The sequence below is a fragment of the Pyxicephalus adspersus genome, chromosome 6 (genome assembly GCF_032062135.1).
Source record: "Pyxicephalus adspersus chromosome 6, UCB_Pads_2.0, whole genome shotgun sequence".
Classification (NCBI taxonomy): Eukaryota; Metazoa; Chordata; class Amphibia; order Anura; family Pyxicephalidae; genus Pyxicephalus; species Pyxicephalus adspersus.
The window spans coordinates 62,289,994-62,309,193 of record NC_092863.1 but is presented as its reverse complement, the minus strand read 5'-3'; the positions used below and the strand labels follow the sequence as shown (position 1 = coordinate 62,309,193).

Genomic DNA, 19,200 nt, shown 5'->3' with positions numbered 1-19,200 from the left:
GCAAAATATATATAGGAAAATCAAAGCAATAAAAAATTGGGCGATAAGCACACTTAAAATTTAACAAGGATTACCACAAACAACAAAAAAGTAATATAAGAACAAAAGACAAATAAGAACAAGCTTATATAACACAAGATTTAAAAATAAAATAAAACCCACCTGAAACAAAACAAAAAAAACTTATACAAAACTAGTAAAAATCACTGAATCATATATTCAATCAAGATATATTGTTTAATTAATTTGTTAATCCATATTTTTGCAACCCAAAGATTAATTTAAATTATTGTCGGAGAAAGTTGTGGCTACTTATCACCCATAAAAAAAAATATATATATATAGTCAGCTAACATGCATCCAGTGTAAACGGTGTCCATGTTGCAGAAAATGTTGTAGAACAGGTAGACCAGCAGAATCCAAAGCCAGAGCTTTACAGATGTCAGATGTGTGGTTGCCAAATCATTCCCAGAGGTAGTGAAGGCTTTGCCTACATAAAATAATTCCACAGGGGCATGTAAGCAAAAAAAAAATTGTTGCCAGTGCACCCAATGCAATGATTTATCTTTTTCAGAGAATCTAAGTGAAAGAAAAAAAAAGACAGATGGTTACGTGGTGAAATATTCATTTCATTTTTGGCAACCAGGTTTAGGGTATGGTAATCACAGGGATTTTGAAGGCTTGTGTGTAACCCATGGTATATACATTCAAAAGTAGTTTATTGTTAGATTAGTTGTTGATGTAAATAGGGGAGTCTAGCCAAATTGTTTTTTAAAACACAAAAAAATCCAGCTGCAAAACTAAAGTTTTTAACCTCAAAAAAAAGTCTTGTGTTGAAAAAACAGAGTTTTAAACAATATATATATATTTTTCTCAATGCAATTAGCAGATTTACAGGTGTGTAGAAATGGTGTGACATGTGGAGACAAGTACAGTAATAAAAATTCAGTTTGTCCAGAACAAATGCAAGAAACACAAAAATGCCCAATTAATGGTGCATGATATATATGCCCAATATATGAACTCCAGTCATGCAGGGGTAGACAAATGTCCATGTACAGAATTCGGTTCCCTCTCTTTCGATGAGGGCATTTAGCTTGTACTCGGTGATAGGGAAGTTAACAGGCTTTCAGCATTTGTGTACAAGGAGCAGAGTTGATCAATAGCTTTTCCTGGCAGGGGAGCCATTGAATTGAACAGAGACCACAATGTCAATGTGAGCAGACACTAAAGTCTCTGTTAATTTTTTCTCATTGTAAAGTAACGCTTCTCCTAACACCCCTGTGTATTGAGTTATTGCAATATTTGTGCAGCCTTTAAAAAAAATCTGCTGTGAGTATTAGGAACATGCAGTGGATAGGATGGTAGGGTAACGGAATTCACCTATTTCAACTGATATTCAGAATTCTGCTCTCCGTATATAGCCCCCAATGCTTGTCTCTTTTTCTCCTACTTTTCAAGGCTAATAGAAAGTTTTTAAAACTAAAAGCCTGGAGTAAGCAAGAAAGCCCAGCTCATTTTCATTAGTGCTCTGTAACTAGTAAAGATTAATGTATATTTCTCTTGCTAATTCTTTCCAATTACCAAGCTGATATTAATTCTCCCGCTTTGTTAATTATACCCAAGCACAGTGGGTAATTTTGAGCCATATTTCCAGAACAGGGGATTTGAACTACATAACCTTGGCCTCCAGGAAGGAGTCCCGGCAGACTAGGCCCCCTGACTGAGTCCATTCATTTCCAGATAAAGCCTAATTGCTGCAGACTAGCTGCCACAGGTACATTGGCTATCCTGCACCCAAGGCATGTGCGTTCTTCTCAGAACAAATACGAAAAGATTAATCGTTTGTTTTCTTTCCGTCTCTGGAGAAATGTAGCTGCTTAATCAAGAAAAAATAATTTATTTTCCTTTCTCTGTGTTTTTTTTTTTAACTTATGTAGGAAGTAAGGCAGATGGGTTTGGTCACTGAGAAATATCGGTAGTTTTCTATAACTGCAGTGAAATAAATGTATACCGGCAGTGGGAATAATTGGCAGTGTTCACATTCCTCATAGTAAGTAATTTGGCGCAGGAATTTTATTCAGACTAATATGGTGAGCTTATATCCCCATCTGTATAAGCCTCTACCTGGAGAAATCCAATCAAACAGACAATAGTAAGAAAGGAGAAGGGAAAAAGCGCTTTTTGCAAATTGCCCTTAATTACTTGAACACAATGTGAAGTAAACATTGTTTCCAATTATAGGACTTACTGAAAGCAAGCACCATTAATTCTCTCTTTTTCCCGATCTGATAAATAAGCTATCAGAGAAGAATGGAGTAATTGGAAGCAATTAGATGCAAAAGCTTTGCAACAGGGAAACTTGCAACAAGAAAAGTAGCTAATGTGTGCAAATTGTGCGGAAATAGCAAAACTGATCTTTTCTTAAACATTTAGTTAATACTAGAAATGGAGGAAATCAACTATACGGCTAAAGGTTTGTGGCCATGTCATATGATCCAAGGTATGCAGAAGTCCCTCCAAAGTGAATTCTGCTGTTTTCAACACAACGTACTGCTGCAGAAAAAAAAAGACAAAATATTTTAGACCATAACAGTTCCAACATTAGGGTAAACATATAATGTTCTGTGCACAAAGCCATCTGCAAGAAACAATAACATATTATTTCACATAATATGATTTTCAACAGGCTCATGTAGATCTGATGGTCAGGTGTCCCCATACTTGTACAGTGCAACATAACATAATTCATTCACACATTCAAGAATTGCAATTGCTGCATTGTATGTGCCCCTAACAACCACCAGCCAATATTTTTTACCAGCAAATGTTACTTTGGGGCATCATCTTGGCAGTGGCATCACTGCATTTTCCTGAAGCACCTTCTGTGGATTTTTCAGATTGACAATTTTTAAACAAAATAGGGGCTGATGGCAGGCAGACTGCATTTTATGTGTTCTTTCAGTGGGATCTACTGCTGTGCCACAGCTTGCAGTGTGAAAGGTCCCGTTCCAATGTTCTGTTTGACAAAAAAAAAAAAAACAAAAGAAATCTAATGAAAAAATAAGAACACAAACAATGGCTTTCAAAGTACAAGATTTTGTTATTCCTCTTTAACATACTGAATTTTTCTGCCCATGGGAAATTAGTGTTTTTATTTGTGTATGCTTGTTTCATGTTTTTTTTAGTTTTTACTCCTTGCCTACAAGTTACAAGTGTTTTTTCAGATGGTGTGTACACCTCCCCATAGTTAGAGTTTAGTCACTTTTTTCTAGAATTTTAAAGTATTTCTGTGAAATGTTTTCATTGTCCCATCCAAAGGAAATGCATGATTTTCCAGTCGGTGTAATCATTCACCCTGTTTTGTGACCTAATAACAAAATATCCCTATTGGTGAGGATAGTGAAAATAGGCTTGGTCTCTTCAGTAATTGCATGGCTCTATGTTTTTATACTGTTCGATGTTCCCTAAAGAGCTGTGCAAGGAACAAATGTCAAAAAGTAAAAAATGAAGAATCCCTTTGACAAAGCATTGGGTAACATTACTAAGTTCATTTTGTGAAAATGTGTCACGTTGGGCCGCCAAAATAAATGCCTTGAGTGCGTAAAACAGGGAGCGCTGTGACCCCTGAAGAGGAAAATCAATGGTGATTCATATTTCATATGTCAGTAATTGCTTGTGAGAGCAGAGAGGCTGTTTGGAAGAGAAAGTGTCTTAAAAACATTTTCTTTAACAACAAAGTCTTCCAGCCTGTCACAACAGCCACAAAAGACCTTTACGCTGTGTCCAGTTCATATGTATGAATTATATTGAAGGCAACACAAAGTTAACGTTACAGATTGTTGTAGAATTTAAAGATGCCCTGTGCATATACCAATTTATATATGCACAGGACATACCAATATAAATATATCAAAAACGGCATTGGATTGGAGGTTCGCCTTTCGGTTACACTTGAAGTATTAATCGGCCTGCGTACATACTGCTAGGATGAGGCATTTTAGTCATACAAAATGCCAATATTTGGCCTGTATATGGGACACTGGTGAATTTCTTTCCTTATTATTTTCAAATCAAATGGGCAGAATAGAAATGGAGCTGCCTGTGTAATAGTTAGATATGGTTTCATTAATTCTTTTCTGATCCAGCATCTTAGATTTATATATATGTATCCTGTTTGTGTAGTGCTATTCAACATATATATATATAATTTGTACAGCTGTTGTACATATCGATATTTTGTAACCCTCTGCATCTGCATTTGCCCTATGTATTGCCTATATAGGATAACATTACCCCAGCCTCACTTTTCATTGGTAGCTTACAGCTTTGAACACTCTGATTCTCCACATGATATAGTAGACAGGCCCAGTACAAGTTATGAGTGAGACCATTAAATGTCAGGTTTGCGTGTTATCAGACTTATCAGTGCCCCCCCCAACACCTTTTAGCCAGTTACACCACCGGGTACTTTTTAGTAACTACCAAGCAGTTTTTGGGTGGTTACTGTTGAGTTGGGTCATATTACCGGGGCTGCCACCCACCTACAATTTTTTTTCCCACCCAGCTTAAAAAAATTCTGGGTTGAACACTGCTTACTATTACAGGACAGTTGGTGTGAGTGTTTGTTGGCATATTTTTATAATTGAAATATAATCATAAAAGTGTTATTGGTAATTTTGTAGAAAATAGTGTAGGTGACTCAAGTTGAGAAAGGTTGGTGGTGTAGACAATTATTTTTTAATTTGTATTTTAGTACAATATAAATGATCATGTATGTTCGTGCCAATTAAAGTCACACCCACCATCTGTTCCCATTCATCTCTATTCAGTGTGTACAGGTCCACACGGAGTACAGCGGCTGGAAGAAAAAAAAGTGAACTTTGCTGGCAATGCCAAAAGCCAGGCTGTATAAATGGCCACTGTGCCATATCTCCAGGTCTGATACTTTTGCATACTGTAATAAAAGGGCACATAGGGAGTGTTTTTGTATCATTTTTGTATAATTCATCTACTTGCCTTTCCCAACTTTTTTACCATATGGGAACCTTTGAAATAACTTTCAGGGAACCCCTGCTACAATTACTTTATCCAAAGCTCACAGTTTTTTAGTGTAGTAGTCAGAATGCCTTCTGCATTGCTGGTCAATGGGAAGAATGCCACCCTTTCAAACAACCACAAATATCATGGTCACAAATTGCTAATTTCTTAAGAAACCTCAAGCAACGTCTGGAGGGACCATAGGGTTTTGCAGAACCCTGTTCAGGAAACACTACTTTAAACCTCTCTAGGACTTAACAATTTCAATTCAACCTCTAAAAAAATGCTGAAAGCAAAACTGAACCCTTTTGCAGTAAATTTTAGCCTGTGCCAGGGGCCAGTATGCTAAATTTTCCCAGCACCTAAGCCTAAACATTCTATTTAATTTTTATTTATCCAGAGGTAAACCTGCAGAATATTTAGTTGGGGGTAGATTGTACAGTCATTGTAATGTGTGCTTTAAATTGTTCTCCAAGTTAAAAAAAAAAGTTAATATTTCTGTTTGACCTCACGATCTATGGAAGGTACAGCGGCACTATTACATGTAAACTAAGATGTCATCGGAATAAAGAAAATGCAGCTCACTTTATAGATTACAGTTAGGTCAACAAAACTTTGGCAGCATTGATTAGCTTGACAGTGAGTACAGCAGTACATTTATTACTTACTGCAGTGCTGTAGAAAATCTAATAAGAGGCAAACAATTCCCTTTAGAGCTGTAACAGAATCACTGTGGTTAAGTGTGCATTTACTGAAAGTTTCTGCCTCTATCCCCTTACTTCTGCCTGGACCATTAACTTTTATTTACTGCTTATTTTGTATACCTTCTGTGATATTTCTCTTATGAGACTTTTAGTTATCATATTTGGATTTTTTATAGCAATTAAAATAATTAAAGAAATTATTGTTCGCTATGCACCCTTATGCTTACAGCCTCAAAGCTGTATATCTGCAGAGAGAACCTAGGGTACTGCTGCCTCTTACTGCTAGTCTCTAGGTATTTGGAATCAGATTTGGGGATGTCAATACTGTTGCCCACTCCACACTGTTCCTGGATGCTCTGATATGAAGAAGTAAAGCCCTGTGTCTACCAAGCTGGCTGCCCCCATACACAGTACAGGGTAAGGCATTGCAAGTACCGGTAATGAGAGCAGGATCATCCGAAAGGAAACAACAAAGAATACTAGTAATCAGGACCAGACCAAGGTGTAGGCTAAAGAGGGTCTAATGCAGGAGACACAAAAAGGTACTTTAAATCAGAGCCGACACAATTGTTTTATTACCAGAGTATTTCTTTTATATGTACAATACCATTATTACACTAGTAGGGGTCTGCATTGTGCCCTCCATTCTCACAGCTAGGCGTTTTGATATCTATTTTCTCTACTGCTTGTTCTTGTCTGTCCCAGGTTTTGTATAATATAATGTGTTGCACAAGACCCCTCACATTTCACATTACGAAACCGCAATCTCACCCCTGTTTTGAATATGGCTTTAGTATGGACTGTAATATTGTATGCGGTTTGAGAAAAGCAGTGCGTGCTCCAGCAAAAATTATTCATCCAAACATTATGTTAAACCCTCAAGATTAAGCAATGCCATTACCCACTAGTAGCATTGCATTTTTAATTGAATGTGATTGAAAGATGTTCATATCTATGTTTTGAGTTTGCCAGTGTGATAGTATAGGTGGTATTCTGTGTACATTGAGCTCATCACAGTAACATGAATGAGTAACGGTTAATCGGAGGAAGTTTGTTACCTGATGAAAGCATTACATTTATACAAACCCTGACAGACGACTGGGGACACACAGTACCTTCCAAGCAGGAACCCCACGATTTGCCCTACTGAACAGGCTTGTTATTGATTACCCTTCACCCTGGCATCACAACTACTCCTAGGATTCAATTTTTTTGTTGTTTTGCATATTTTATTGATCAGAAGTGGTAAATGAGCATCAAGCGTGCAAGGAGACGATGAATTGTTTACTTGCATAAAAATAACCTTTCAATAAAAGAAGATGCATGGGTTACAGTTTTGGTGGCCGAAGCAGATGGCATTCAGCTGCTATTGATCCGGGCCCCCTCCCTCCCCGAGCAGCATGCAGTAAACCTGCTCATCCTGTCCAGCAGAAGCTCGGTTTAGGCAACAGAGCTGTACACGATGCAGGGACACATGGAGGAGGATATTATAATATTAAAGAGATCTGCTTGTTCAGTGTTTAGTCATTTGCATTCTCCTTGACCTTTTGAGGTGATCCCATAATGATGGATTTTATTTGTCTTACTGGTACACTGTAAGATGTCTATCATTAAAGCCAAGCAATTTCCGTTCAGATACAAAAGGGTGTAGAATTATAATTGCACAGTGTAGCTAAGACTAATAGTGGACCTAAATAGTATCTAACACTAACCTTTTAACCTTATTATGTTTTTGTTCAGTAATCTGCAGTGTTAAAAAAAAAACAAAAAAAAAACATATCTCCTAGCACCCTCATCCTCCATCCAACTGCTGGTACCTATAGACACCTGCTGAGGTTATTGGACTGTAGAGGGCAAATAAAAAGGGCTGATGCAGAAGTTTACATGTGTTTAAATGATAAAAATACCCCCCCCACACACACACACAAATGCAGTTTTTAAAATAGATTTGTTGGTGATTGTGATTGTGCTTCAGCACCCTGCCCAGTGTTGCCTATTATTTTGTAATATTTTGTTGTAGAGTCAGAACAGGAATACTGATGCTCTGTTTGAAAAGCGCAATTTTTGTAGAAGATATTGGTATGGCTGTCTATACATAGAAGAGAGTGGAAGTAGCCAAAGAAGTTTCGTTTTGATTGTGTGCTCCAGAGTATTACTGTGTATATTTACGGATAAATCATTTTAGAATTTTCAGTGCAAATGTACTTTATCTGGTGTTTTGAAGGCAATGTTCCTATTTACTTAAAATGTAAGCTTACTTAGGCAAAGTTGATGTCAAGTCATCAGTGCTTTGTCCTTGAATTTGTCTGTTGTTGCCATTACCACATTGGTCCTGGAGAGGCTGGAGAAAATATGCTTTCATCAGTGAAGCGGAGTGATCCAGCAAACCTGCAATAAATCTGGTCCAGGACTGAAAACTCTTAACAAATAGCAAATTACTTTTTAGAAATCCATTCCAGGTTTGCTGGATCACCCAGCTTCACTGATCAAAAGGTATCCTTTCCAGCCTTGGAGAGCTTTAATAAATCAGACCCATAGTAGCAACAGCTCTGTCTTATCCCGTAACAAAGACATTTGCCTGGACACTAAATTGCTAATAATCCACATTGGCCATTGTCAAGTAAATATACGTACTACTCTGAGTATATATCTACTCCAGGGAATATAGATGGAATATATGCTTCAAGTCCAATCTGGAATTCTGTACTTTCCCAAGTATGTATTTTACTTTTCTAGCTATTGAAGAACTTCACACTCTATTTATATTTTTTTTTTTAATTTGGCAAATCCTATTAGTTGTTTGGTCAGTTAGCATAGTAGCATAGGTATAAAGTACAAAAGTAAATCGGGTAAAATCAAACTGCTGATGTGCCACTGTATGTGCCAAAATATATTGGTTGTTAGTTTGCAGTTTATTAAAATAAAATACCAGGTCCGACTGAGGGGACATGCTGAAAGGACAAAAACAGACCATGAGCAGTAATGGGTTTACTATAACTCTACTTTCGTAACCTTTGAAAACAATTTCTGTCCTGTGTTAGTACTACTAGTACAGTAGTCAATATTTAATGGCCAATAATTAATGGCCACCCAAGAATCAAGTACTTCACAGATGCCCTGTATTGTTTACATCAAAAATTTTCAGCCTGGATCTTTGATACCTTTTTACAATTTGTTACTGATACTGAGGTTTCCTTCTATGTATAACATAGCAATATAAGCATTATGATCATCGGTCATGTGTTAAAATTAAAGGCGAGTTGGTTCTCCGGAGTTGCATGCAAAGCCGCTACTACACAGAAAGTGGTGCTGCATTTTAAGGCTCATTTTAAAGTGAACAGCTGCTTTGCCCTGTGATTGTGATGTTTAAATGATCCCTGTGGTGTTTGAAAGACTGATGCTGAAAGAAGGAGCAATTCATACCAGTTAGCCTTTATCAGAGACTAGCCCTGTTAACAGCATTCAGGGGGACACTAAAGAAAGAGATCCATCATACTGAGAACACTGTGCCGTGCTCATTTAGAATGAAAAGTGCATTGTAGAGAGCGATCCATTTAAAGTACGGGGGGATTGTAGAAAGACTAATATAATGGTGACAAATTGCTACAATTCTAAAGGGCACACATACATGTAAATATCTGACTGTGCAACATAAGGCCACTTCAGGGCTCATAACCATTTCCCATACTTTATAAAAACTGAATAATATAAAAAAATAGATTGTTTTTGTTAAACACTATCAAGGTGACTTTTTATGTTGAAGTCTTATTGGTCAGATTTGGTGCACATTGACATTTTATTTATGTAGATACCTACATTGCTGTCAATGTATGTGAATGCAGAAACTTTTATTTGCCACCAGCTACTTTAACTATCAAGAACTGATATGTAGTACTCATTAATGCTTGTTTTTTGTCTTTTTTTTACTGTTTAATAGCAGCTGTTTATCATATATCCTGCTCTCAATTGTCTGTTTTGCAGAAGCAAGGCAAATAATGGAAACATTGATTATGTTAGGCAAGATAATATGGACGGGTATCAAAAAACAAAACTATTTGTCCTTGCAATATTATGAAAGTTTTTTTTTTTAGGGGAAAAAATTGTATTGATCATTTTTTTTAATTACTTTATTATATTACAATATTTGATCAAATATTTTACATTTTCATTTATATAAAAAAATGTATATAAAAAATATTTTATTAAACATTTGGTATAGGCTCCATCTCTTAAATTGCAATTTCAAATCCGATAAGCACAGGATTGAATTAATAGCGTGGGCATTTTAACACACGCACGCACTAAAATTTTTACTTGATTTGGTAAACAGTTGTTTGGACACTATTTGGGTTTATGTAGCCCTGTGTCTGACACTGAGCAGCCGGAATCATGGGGAAAGTCTTTTACTAGCCTCCATGGAGTTGCTCCACCACACTGCAGGATCTTGATCACTGGTGATGTGGTAACTGTGAGACAATTAGCCAGCCTCAAGACCGCCAGTGTGACTTGGGCTTAACTAACCAAATCTCTACAAACAATCATAGGTTAGTTGCACTGACCATAGAAAGTAGATGGAGAAAATACAACTGCCATACAATTCTTCTATAGAATAATCAAAGCATGCATAGTCATTTTGTGCAGTTATGGATGCTTGTGTGTGGCTAATTTCGGGGAAACCAATGCTTTTAGGTTGGTAATATTTCCATATGATAAGATAAGATGGCCAATGGTTGTCTACAGAAGTTCCATATTATGTTTGTGGGTAACATCAGTGTGGTTGCTTTACTTCATCACATGAGACTAGTTTCATACCACTTTTAATTAATTTGAGTTGCGATGAAGTTTTATGCGTTGATTCACTTTTGATTCAACAACAAGAGCCTACTTTTTTTTTTTTTTTTTTAAATATTGCAGTTGATTGTGATGTATCACATTTGCTAGTAAAAAAGGGCTCATACCCAAAATTGCCTTATTGATTGATGATTCACAGTTCAGAACATTGCCTTTAATAATTAGATTTAGACCCTTATTATGTCTTCATTTACCATTACAGCATTTATTCTGATAAAAATCAGGCTGTGTGAAAATGTATTTGTAGGTTTGTTCATTTAAAAAAAGTAAATTTTAGCCCTGGCTGACAAAAAGTTACAAACCAAATAACTGCATTTCTGTACCGGAATCGGTACATTCCTATTTCTAAAGTATATTTTAGTTCTTTTTAGCCAGTAACCTGCATTCTGACATTCTGATCTTCTAAGAAAATAAGCAGGTATTATTGTTGCTGTAGTACAAGAACAGAATCTAACCTTCACAAAGCTCCAGCAGGTATTTCAGTCTGAGTCTCGAATTAATGCCATCACACATCTTTCCCTACCTAGCGTGAGGTGAACGCCTTTTCACAAGACCACAGATGGAGAATAGACGTAAGTCTTTGCCCTCTTCCTTAACTCACTATCCACTTATAAGATAACACTTTGCGGACGACTTTAAAAAGACTAAGTGGAAGGAAATGTTTCATCTCGATCAGATGTTACTCCTTGCTCTGTGGAAACCTTGCTCAGAAATCTCCAAAGGTTACCCAAGTGGTCTTGTTGAAGTTTTCAGCAAGATGCTCCGATACAATTATAATTGGCTGATGAGTAGGTTTGGCCCTAACTAGAATGCCATTGTTCGATTTCCCAGCATTCCCTCTGAAGACTTGTCACAGTTTCTGCTGGCTCCGTTGACAATTTTCTAAAAAGCAAACTCAAGGGAAATCATTACGCTCTTTACATGTCGTCTTCTGCAGTACAGAGTGATCCTGTGATATTTTAACACGGTTTTCCATTGCCTGATGGCAGCTAGCTAAGGTTAAAGCAGAACAAGTCCCTCTGTTATTTTGTGACTGTATTTCAGCCACTGAAGAAGACGAGGAGATAACTGACAATTAAATGCCTGGGTTGTCAAAGCTAAAACGTATGCAGCCAATCAATGGAGTCTGTTGGGAGCACAGTTTTGTGAGAGTGATAAGGAGAAATGACAAGTGGCACCATGGAGTTTTTGCAATACAAATATAATAGTTATCACCCTTGTAAAATTGGGTGTGAAGAATACAAATTTGTGGGATTTTCTGTGTTGATACAAGACAGGCCAGTTTATTAGCATTTACAATAAAATAGAATGGTATTCACAAGTTGTAAGAATGGAATATTCTGAAACAATCTTGTTTAATAATGATTTCTTTCAGAAGCAGACAGTGTAAGTCATCCATCATAGACATCTGCTAGGGGAGTACTGTTCGTTTTTACTGGTGAGGACCAGGTAACAAGCAGCTGCGGAAGAAGAGGTTGGCAATGGCATGTTCTATATTTTTACCAACAAAGGTTTTGAGGTTTTTCAAAACAAAGAAAGGAACATGCAATATGTCACTATAGTGAACCTTTGGTGGACTAGGTAACCTAGTTCTTCTGATGATGGTCATGGATTTTTCATGAACTGCCAGTGTACTAAAGCACACTAAGACTAAAAAGTCTAACACGCACATACCGTTTCTAAAAAAAAAAAAAAAAAAAAAAAAAAAAAAAAGTTAAGAAATATTGTTGACACTTATCAGATCCTATAAGCTTTTATGAAGAAAAAAAAAAATGTAGAGTACCAGATGAAAGTGAACATCTTGCCCCAGTTCAACATTTATAAGTATGGATTTTGGTGCCCCAGCCTTCTGTGTACAATGTATGGTAGACATCTACCAAGTGCTAAATTAAAGTCTTTCCAACAACAACAAAAATACAATTCAATGAGGTGAATCCAGCAGTTGATTAGGCAAAGGTAACATTGACATTGGTGGAGACTGGAATCGGGCCAACATTTTAGGAAAGATCCTTTTTAAGGTTACTCCAAATTTCATGTTCACGGAATGATGAAGCTGTAAAACTCCCACACCATTTGCAAAGATGCAGAATTTTACCTTTGTTCATTAGCAAACACTAATAAAGACTCTTAACAAGGTTCAATCATGTGAAGATCTATTGTAAAGTATGAAAAAAACAAAAAAACTTTATTTTGGTTTAGATTGGGAAATGGTATAACCCAGTCAGGGTTTTATTCTTCCTATATGGGAGAATTTTTCTTTATATCTCCTCTTTGGGGTTTTTTAGGGCATCTCATTCTAGTGAGAGTGGTCACCAGAACACAAAGAGGAATAATTTATTTAGCAGGGATACAGATGACTAATGAAACCTTACGGGAGGTGGGGATGGGGCGGTCTGCCAACTTACAACTCTATCCACTATCCACCAAAAGTGCAGTTATCAATTACCTAATGTCTGATAGATTGCATTGCCTGTTGGAAATCAAGCTCACAGTGAGAAAGTATTGGTCAGTATGTTGTTATAGAAGGCAAATAGTAATTCATGAGAATAAGTTATGAAAAAGGAATAGTAAGTTATAGAAGACAAAGTGTGTTGTTTCCTGTAATATTTTTGATCTATCCTTTACATAAATAGATCAGCTTTGAGTTGTAGTTTACATGTAAAGTGAATTGCAGTTCATTCAGAATCCATTGCCATGAAATCCATTTTAATTTCACATTTCTTAAACTACTGCATAAAGTGCCTGTTGTAAAGTTCAGTGCTTGTGCTAAGATTTAATTTTTTTAATTTTTTTTATAATGCTGGTCGCAGGTTACAAGACTTGTTCATAATATCACCAGTTATCGCAGCAAATGCCTTTATATTAACAGAGAGAAATATCAGGCCTTAGCTGTGAACAACATGACAACGAGACATGTGGCCTGTCCTTTGTCATTCTCAAATATACTCTGGATGTGGCCAGTGCATCGTAGACTGATCTGTCAAACTAAACAAACAACTCACATTGTTAACATTTCCTAAATCTTGCATTAATAAAACCAGAGTAAGTCTATGAAACCACAGGAGATTTCCCCTTTCTCAGAGCAATGATGGATTGGATTCTTTCATGGCTGAGTAATGAAATAGCTTCGGCTATTGAAATGGAACATTTTGTTTTCTTTTTGTTTTCACTTAAATAGAAATGTGAGATAAAACTTTAGCGTGACACCAGAATTGCTAAGCCTGAGAATTTAAAATACCATTTGCTTGTCACTTGTTAGGAGGTCTTTATTAGGTCATTCCTAAGCTGTGATTATTTCAACATGGGGACAGAGTCATTCACGGTTTAATATTTAATTTTATTACTTATCGTTTTCAAATAAAGATTGAGTTGACCTTTATTTTTTTGTTATTTTATTTTAGACTATAATATATGAAAACGAAGAATTGCCAAAGATACTTTTTGACTTTCTAAATGTTCGACATTTACCCTCATTGCCAAAAGCCGAAAGTTGTGGGTAAGATAATTTATCTTTACATAAACAACTCATTTTTGACATTTGTTTTATTTGTACAGATAACATTTTTAGCTCTATAATGATATTTTTTTTTTATTAAGGTAATGACAATATAATTTCTCACTGTCCAAATAAATTCTAGTAATGTCTGTACTTCCTATAATGAAACTCAGGCTGAGTATATAGAATATTCAAGTCTGCAGAAACTCTTTAGAGCTCATTTACTAAAGAGATTTTGCCTGTTCACTTAGCAAAACGAATTATAACATTACAATGAGATTGATGATCCATTTCAGGCATGTGCAAGGAAAAATCCTGTTGTTTTTCTTTTTTTTTGGATTTCCATGTACATGATTGGATTTTCTTTCCAAAGTGAATTTTCATTGTATTTACTAAGCTAATTAAATTATCCATTGCTTGGTGTTAATCCACCTTGGTAAGTGGACAGCCTAAATTAGTTTAGTAAATTAAGCCATTTTTTCTGATATATTTATATAAAATAGCATCAATTCAACATGCATTAAAATATCAAAAAATGTTAACAGTAAAATGGGAAAGAAAGGAGTTTGTGTTAATGATGTAAAATGCAATAATGTCACCGTAGGCATTCATTTTGTGCACAGTCTTCCTTTTAGCGTGATTGACCAGAGCTACGTAATGTGCCGCTCCAGACCACTTCTGTGTACCATGGCACTGTCACAAGCTCTGCTTTCCTGTATAAGTAATTGTTGTTTAATTTGTCATTCAGGTTAGTAGCAGACAGAGGTATGCAGTTTTATAGTCACTTTGTATTCCATCTTTGAAGCTCTACTACTATGGGAGTAGATGGGTGCCAGTACCTGTGATTTAACAATAACCCAAAATCTGAGTCTGCAAAACTCCAGACCGTGTTGTATAACATTCTAGAAAGAGGTAACCCAGCACAGAACCTTATAGAAGGATCTGAAGGCTTCCCTCTAGCATTGTAAAAAGTTTTCTGATAATTTGACATGCAGGTGTAATTTGAGAGATCTGTGAGCCAATCATAGTGACTATTTCTACATTGGATTTATCATCTTATATGAAGCTGCATTTCACTTTTCCCACATGGCTCCCAGCCTTAATTATTCTCCACTTGGTCAGTGCGAATACAGTAGGTCTACATTGAAATAGATAAACAGCCATTGGCATTTTAGATCCTATTTAGAAAGAGCTAGATAGCATTTTCCTGAATGAATAGTGTGTTCACTGGGGATGTTCACCTTCACTATTTGTCTTTATGACCATTGTCTCTAGTTAACAAAGTCATGGGGAATCCCAAATATTTGAGCTGTCACTGGAACAAGAGGTGGGGGGGACTTTTCCAGGGAGTAACAAAACACGGCCCTCCAACTGCAGTCCTTGAGGGCCACATACAAACCTGAGTATAGATGGAATCATTGTATAAATAGTACAATATACCTTACTAAATTTACTGCTGTCTGTTAGAAAAAAACTGAAAATGTGTGTGGCTTCTACAGAACTGGAGTTAGACAGTTTGGGTTTAAAAGGAAAATTCCACTCACTTTAATGAGATCCCCTCTTCCTTATGTGTCTTTTGACAAAATTTGGAAATGAAGGAAAGTATCCTAAGCTAGGCTCAAACAGAAAAAAAATAACATGATCAGGGTCTTTTCTGTTTCGTGATCAATGGCTAGAAATATAAATGTTTGATTTTATACACTAATATATTAATACCATAAAGTAATCATTTTTCTATCTTTCAGGTCCATCGAGGAACTTGAATCAGAAGAGACAAGGTAAAAATGAAAACATTACGCCATTCTTATTTAAAAAAAATAAAAGCATGTGGCTTGTAGAATTGAGAATTCCCTGCATTGTTTACAACGGTCCTTTGAAATGTGCTCATGTTTAAGCTCCATTCATATGTAATCATATACACACTGTTTACTGTCCTACTCTTCTGCCTCTGCAAGTGTGTGGCATGTGTATCACTTTTCAGATACCCTGACATTCTTTGGCTATGGAAACCTAATGATGATTTCATCCTAGACTGTACTGCTATTATACAAATTGATAAATACACCTTTGGACTTCCTTGCACAGGGTTTTGTTTCATGACAGACTTTCTTAAAATATACAGAAAAATTATAATCAATGGAGTATGCAGCTGTTACACTTGTGGCTCTTCCCATTGATGGGTTATGCACATTTCTCTTCAAATCCAGGGTTAAATAATATTATGTCTCAAGCTGCTGTAAAGTTGTTGATATTGCTTAGGTATTATTAGGTTATGAGGTGGGGCCTGAGGGGTCTGACTAACATATTAAAATAGGATTAGTGGAAGTCCAAAACTAAAATTTCACCCATGCCTTGGGGATTCAGTAATATTAGAGTTCTCCTGAAATCCCAGCACTGACCCCACTCCTCAAACCTTTGTGATCCCACTCTTGTATACTCTGTTCTATTTAGATATAAACTAACAGGATATTAGTATCGCCTTGTAATGGCTGCATTAGGTGGACAGTTATCATAATTTCATCTGAATGTATTGAACTAACCACTTTGTATAAATGTGACATTCACCTTCACTATTTGTCTTCGTGACCATTGTCTCCAGTTAACAAAGTCATGGGGAATCCCAAATATTTGGGCCGTCATTGGAACAAGAGATGAGGGGGACTATTCCAATTAATTCCATTGAATTCTTGGAATGAATTATTAATTCCATTATTATCATCATTAGGTGGACAGTAATCATAACTCTGAAAGTATTAAACTAACTACTTTGTATAAATGAGTTTAGATCACAGCAGTGCCTCTTCTATTTATTTCTTAAATTTGCAGGGGTGATCCACTGTTCCTGATCTTTAACATTTTGGGGCAAGTGCAACTGCAGCAAAACAGTGCATCTCACCGCACTGCAGTCTCAGCTCATCATCCTCTTGAAACTAGTTTGTTGCATTTTCTCTTTACTATTTTTGATGCTGATGCTTGTGTTTTTGACCTTTCCAGCAAACTGTCACACCAGCCTGTGCTGCTGTTCCTAAGGGATCCATATGTCTTGCCTGAAGCCAACGGTAATCAAACCTGTCATCTGTTAACTGCTGTTTACTGATCTGACCCAGCAGCACAGAACTGCAGGGTTATTATAAACGTTAAATGCTTTTTGTCACATCTTATAATTTATAGTTGCTTCAGAGCACAAAATGTGGCCAGGTTGCAACTTGATTTATGTTACTTAACACAATGTGTGTTACTTCTGTGTACATTTTAGAGGTATTCTGCAGGTATGTAATTTACATGATACGCAGACATAAATCAAAATATATAATGTGCAGTATATGTAAAACGATAAACTTTTATAAGTGTTTTTTATGTTGAAAGTAAATTGTATGAAAAGTGCAGGAGAGCTGGTATTGAGGCATCTCTGCTTCTTTTCTAGTGCTGTACATACAGGAATGGGGCCGTCTGATGCTCAGTGTTTGTGCAGTCAGCAGGATGTTGGGGTGACCAAAAAGTGTAACCTTTTTGTAAAAAAAGAGGTCACCCACTTCGCCATCCAGTGTTGCAGTCAAACTTTGACTGAACAAATCTATCTGTCTTTTGTCTGATGTTCAATTTTTCGTTCTATCTGCTGGCCCTTACATCACTACAATGTCTTATTGTAAAGTAGGGACTGGCACATCAGGGGGGCAGACGTATCCAACACAGCCAGAAGTGTGTTTCATAAGTAGTTCTGCAAGAAAACAGAGATCCAAAAAATGTGCAGCAGTACATATGAGTGTAAACACTATTCTATTCTATTTTTTTTTTCCTTTTTTTTATTCTTTTTTTTAAACTGCAACCGCGTTGGTTTAAGTCCTCTTTCCCTATCGAAGATTGTGATGGGTATTTTATATGACTGTTTAGAGCAGGCGTGTCAAACTCTGGGCCGGGGGCCATATCTGGCCCCCAACGGCCTTTTTTTTGGCCCCCAAAGGAATCCTAAATATGAACTGCAGCTGGCCCGCCGCTAGATTAAAATAGCGCCGTCATAACTATTCCTGGCATCACTCGCATCCATAGACCAGCGGGCTCTCGGACTATGCGTGGCCCCACATTGGACTGTTTTATAGAGGCAAATAATGCTAGGAATTTAAGTAGCGGCACTATTTTAACGAAGAGGGAGTTTCAGCAGAGGGACACTCATAAGATTTAGCCCCACATTGGCCGCGTCTGGCATTACCAAAGAAATTTAACTCAGAAGGCTACAAATAGAGAAAGAGACATAGATTTTTTTCTTAAATAACATTTTTAAAAAAATTATATGCGACTTTCTATGTATTATAAGCTTGTTCCAGATTGAATGTGAAGCAAAACCTCTTTGTTTTATATGAAAAGGGTTTATATCTAATGAGACGGAAACATTTGAGTTTGACACCCCTGGTTTAAAGCATCTTTGCTCGTTGTCTAATAACTAAGTTGTCAGTGCCGGAATTTTGACCCCTCTGTATACATATCTCTGTCAGTCCAGAAATGAGAATTTTCCTAAATTTAAATGTGAAGACATTTGCAATCTGAATATTCTGAAAAGCAGAGGAAAGTAAGAATGTTAACAAAGTCTACAAACTGGAAAAGCAGATGTTTAGCTAGGACATTTCCTTATTGGCTCAAGTTACAGTAGTAACTTTTTTTGGCAGCACTGTCATTCCTCACAGAAGAATTTCTTGTGGTGAATGTTTGAGGAACATTTGGTTGCATACTTTCCTTCAGAGAATGTCTAAGTGTACATGCAGCAAGATGTTAGTGAGTAAGCAATAGAACTGTCAGGTTTTTACTGCTGTACAGAGCTCCATCAGGGGGAGTAGAGGTCAGCATATCTAATGTAGAATCTGCTGCCATTGTTACACAAAAAAGGTTTTAGTCCTTCCCATTCTCATGACTTTTTATTCAATACATTGGAATCTTGATAGAACCTTAACAATTACCCAGCATATTTGCCAAATGCTTTTTTAATATTGGCTGCCAAATCTGTGTTCCCAAACAGCTTTAAGATCATCTCTACTTATGCCCTTGACTACATTTACCTGAATACCGTATTTTTCGGACCATTAGACGCACCGGACTATAAGACGCACCAGGTTTTCA

The 19,200-nt window shown here is 36.5% G+C and overlaps 1 protein-coding gene across 1 annotated transcript in view; it reads left to right on the top strand.

Moving 5' to 3' along the window:
* The window catches only part of SNX24 (sorting nexin 24), a 66,859-nt gene that overhangs the window by 43,869 nt on the left and 3,790 nt on the right, over positions 1 to 19,200 (top strand). Inside the window, exons 4-6 of the mRNA XM_072416035.1 lie at positions 13,997 to 14,091; positions 15,837 to 15,869; positions 17,086 to 17,150. Coding sequence (XP_072272136.1) covers positions 13,997 to 14,091; positions 15,837 to 15,869; positions 17,086 to 17,150 — 193 coding nt within the window. The remainder of the gene's footprint in view (positions 1 to 13,996; positions 14,092 to 15,836; positions 15,870 to 17,085; positions 17,151 to 19,200) is intronic.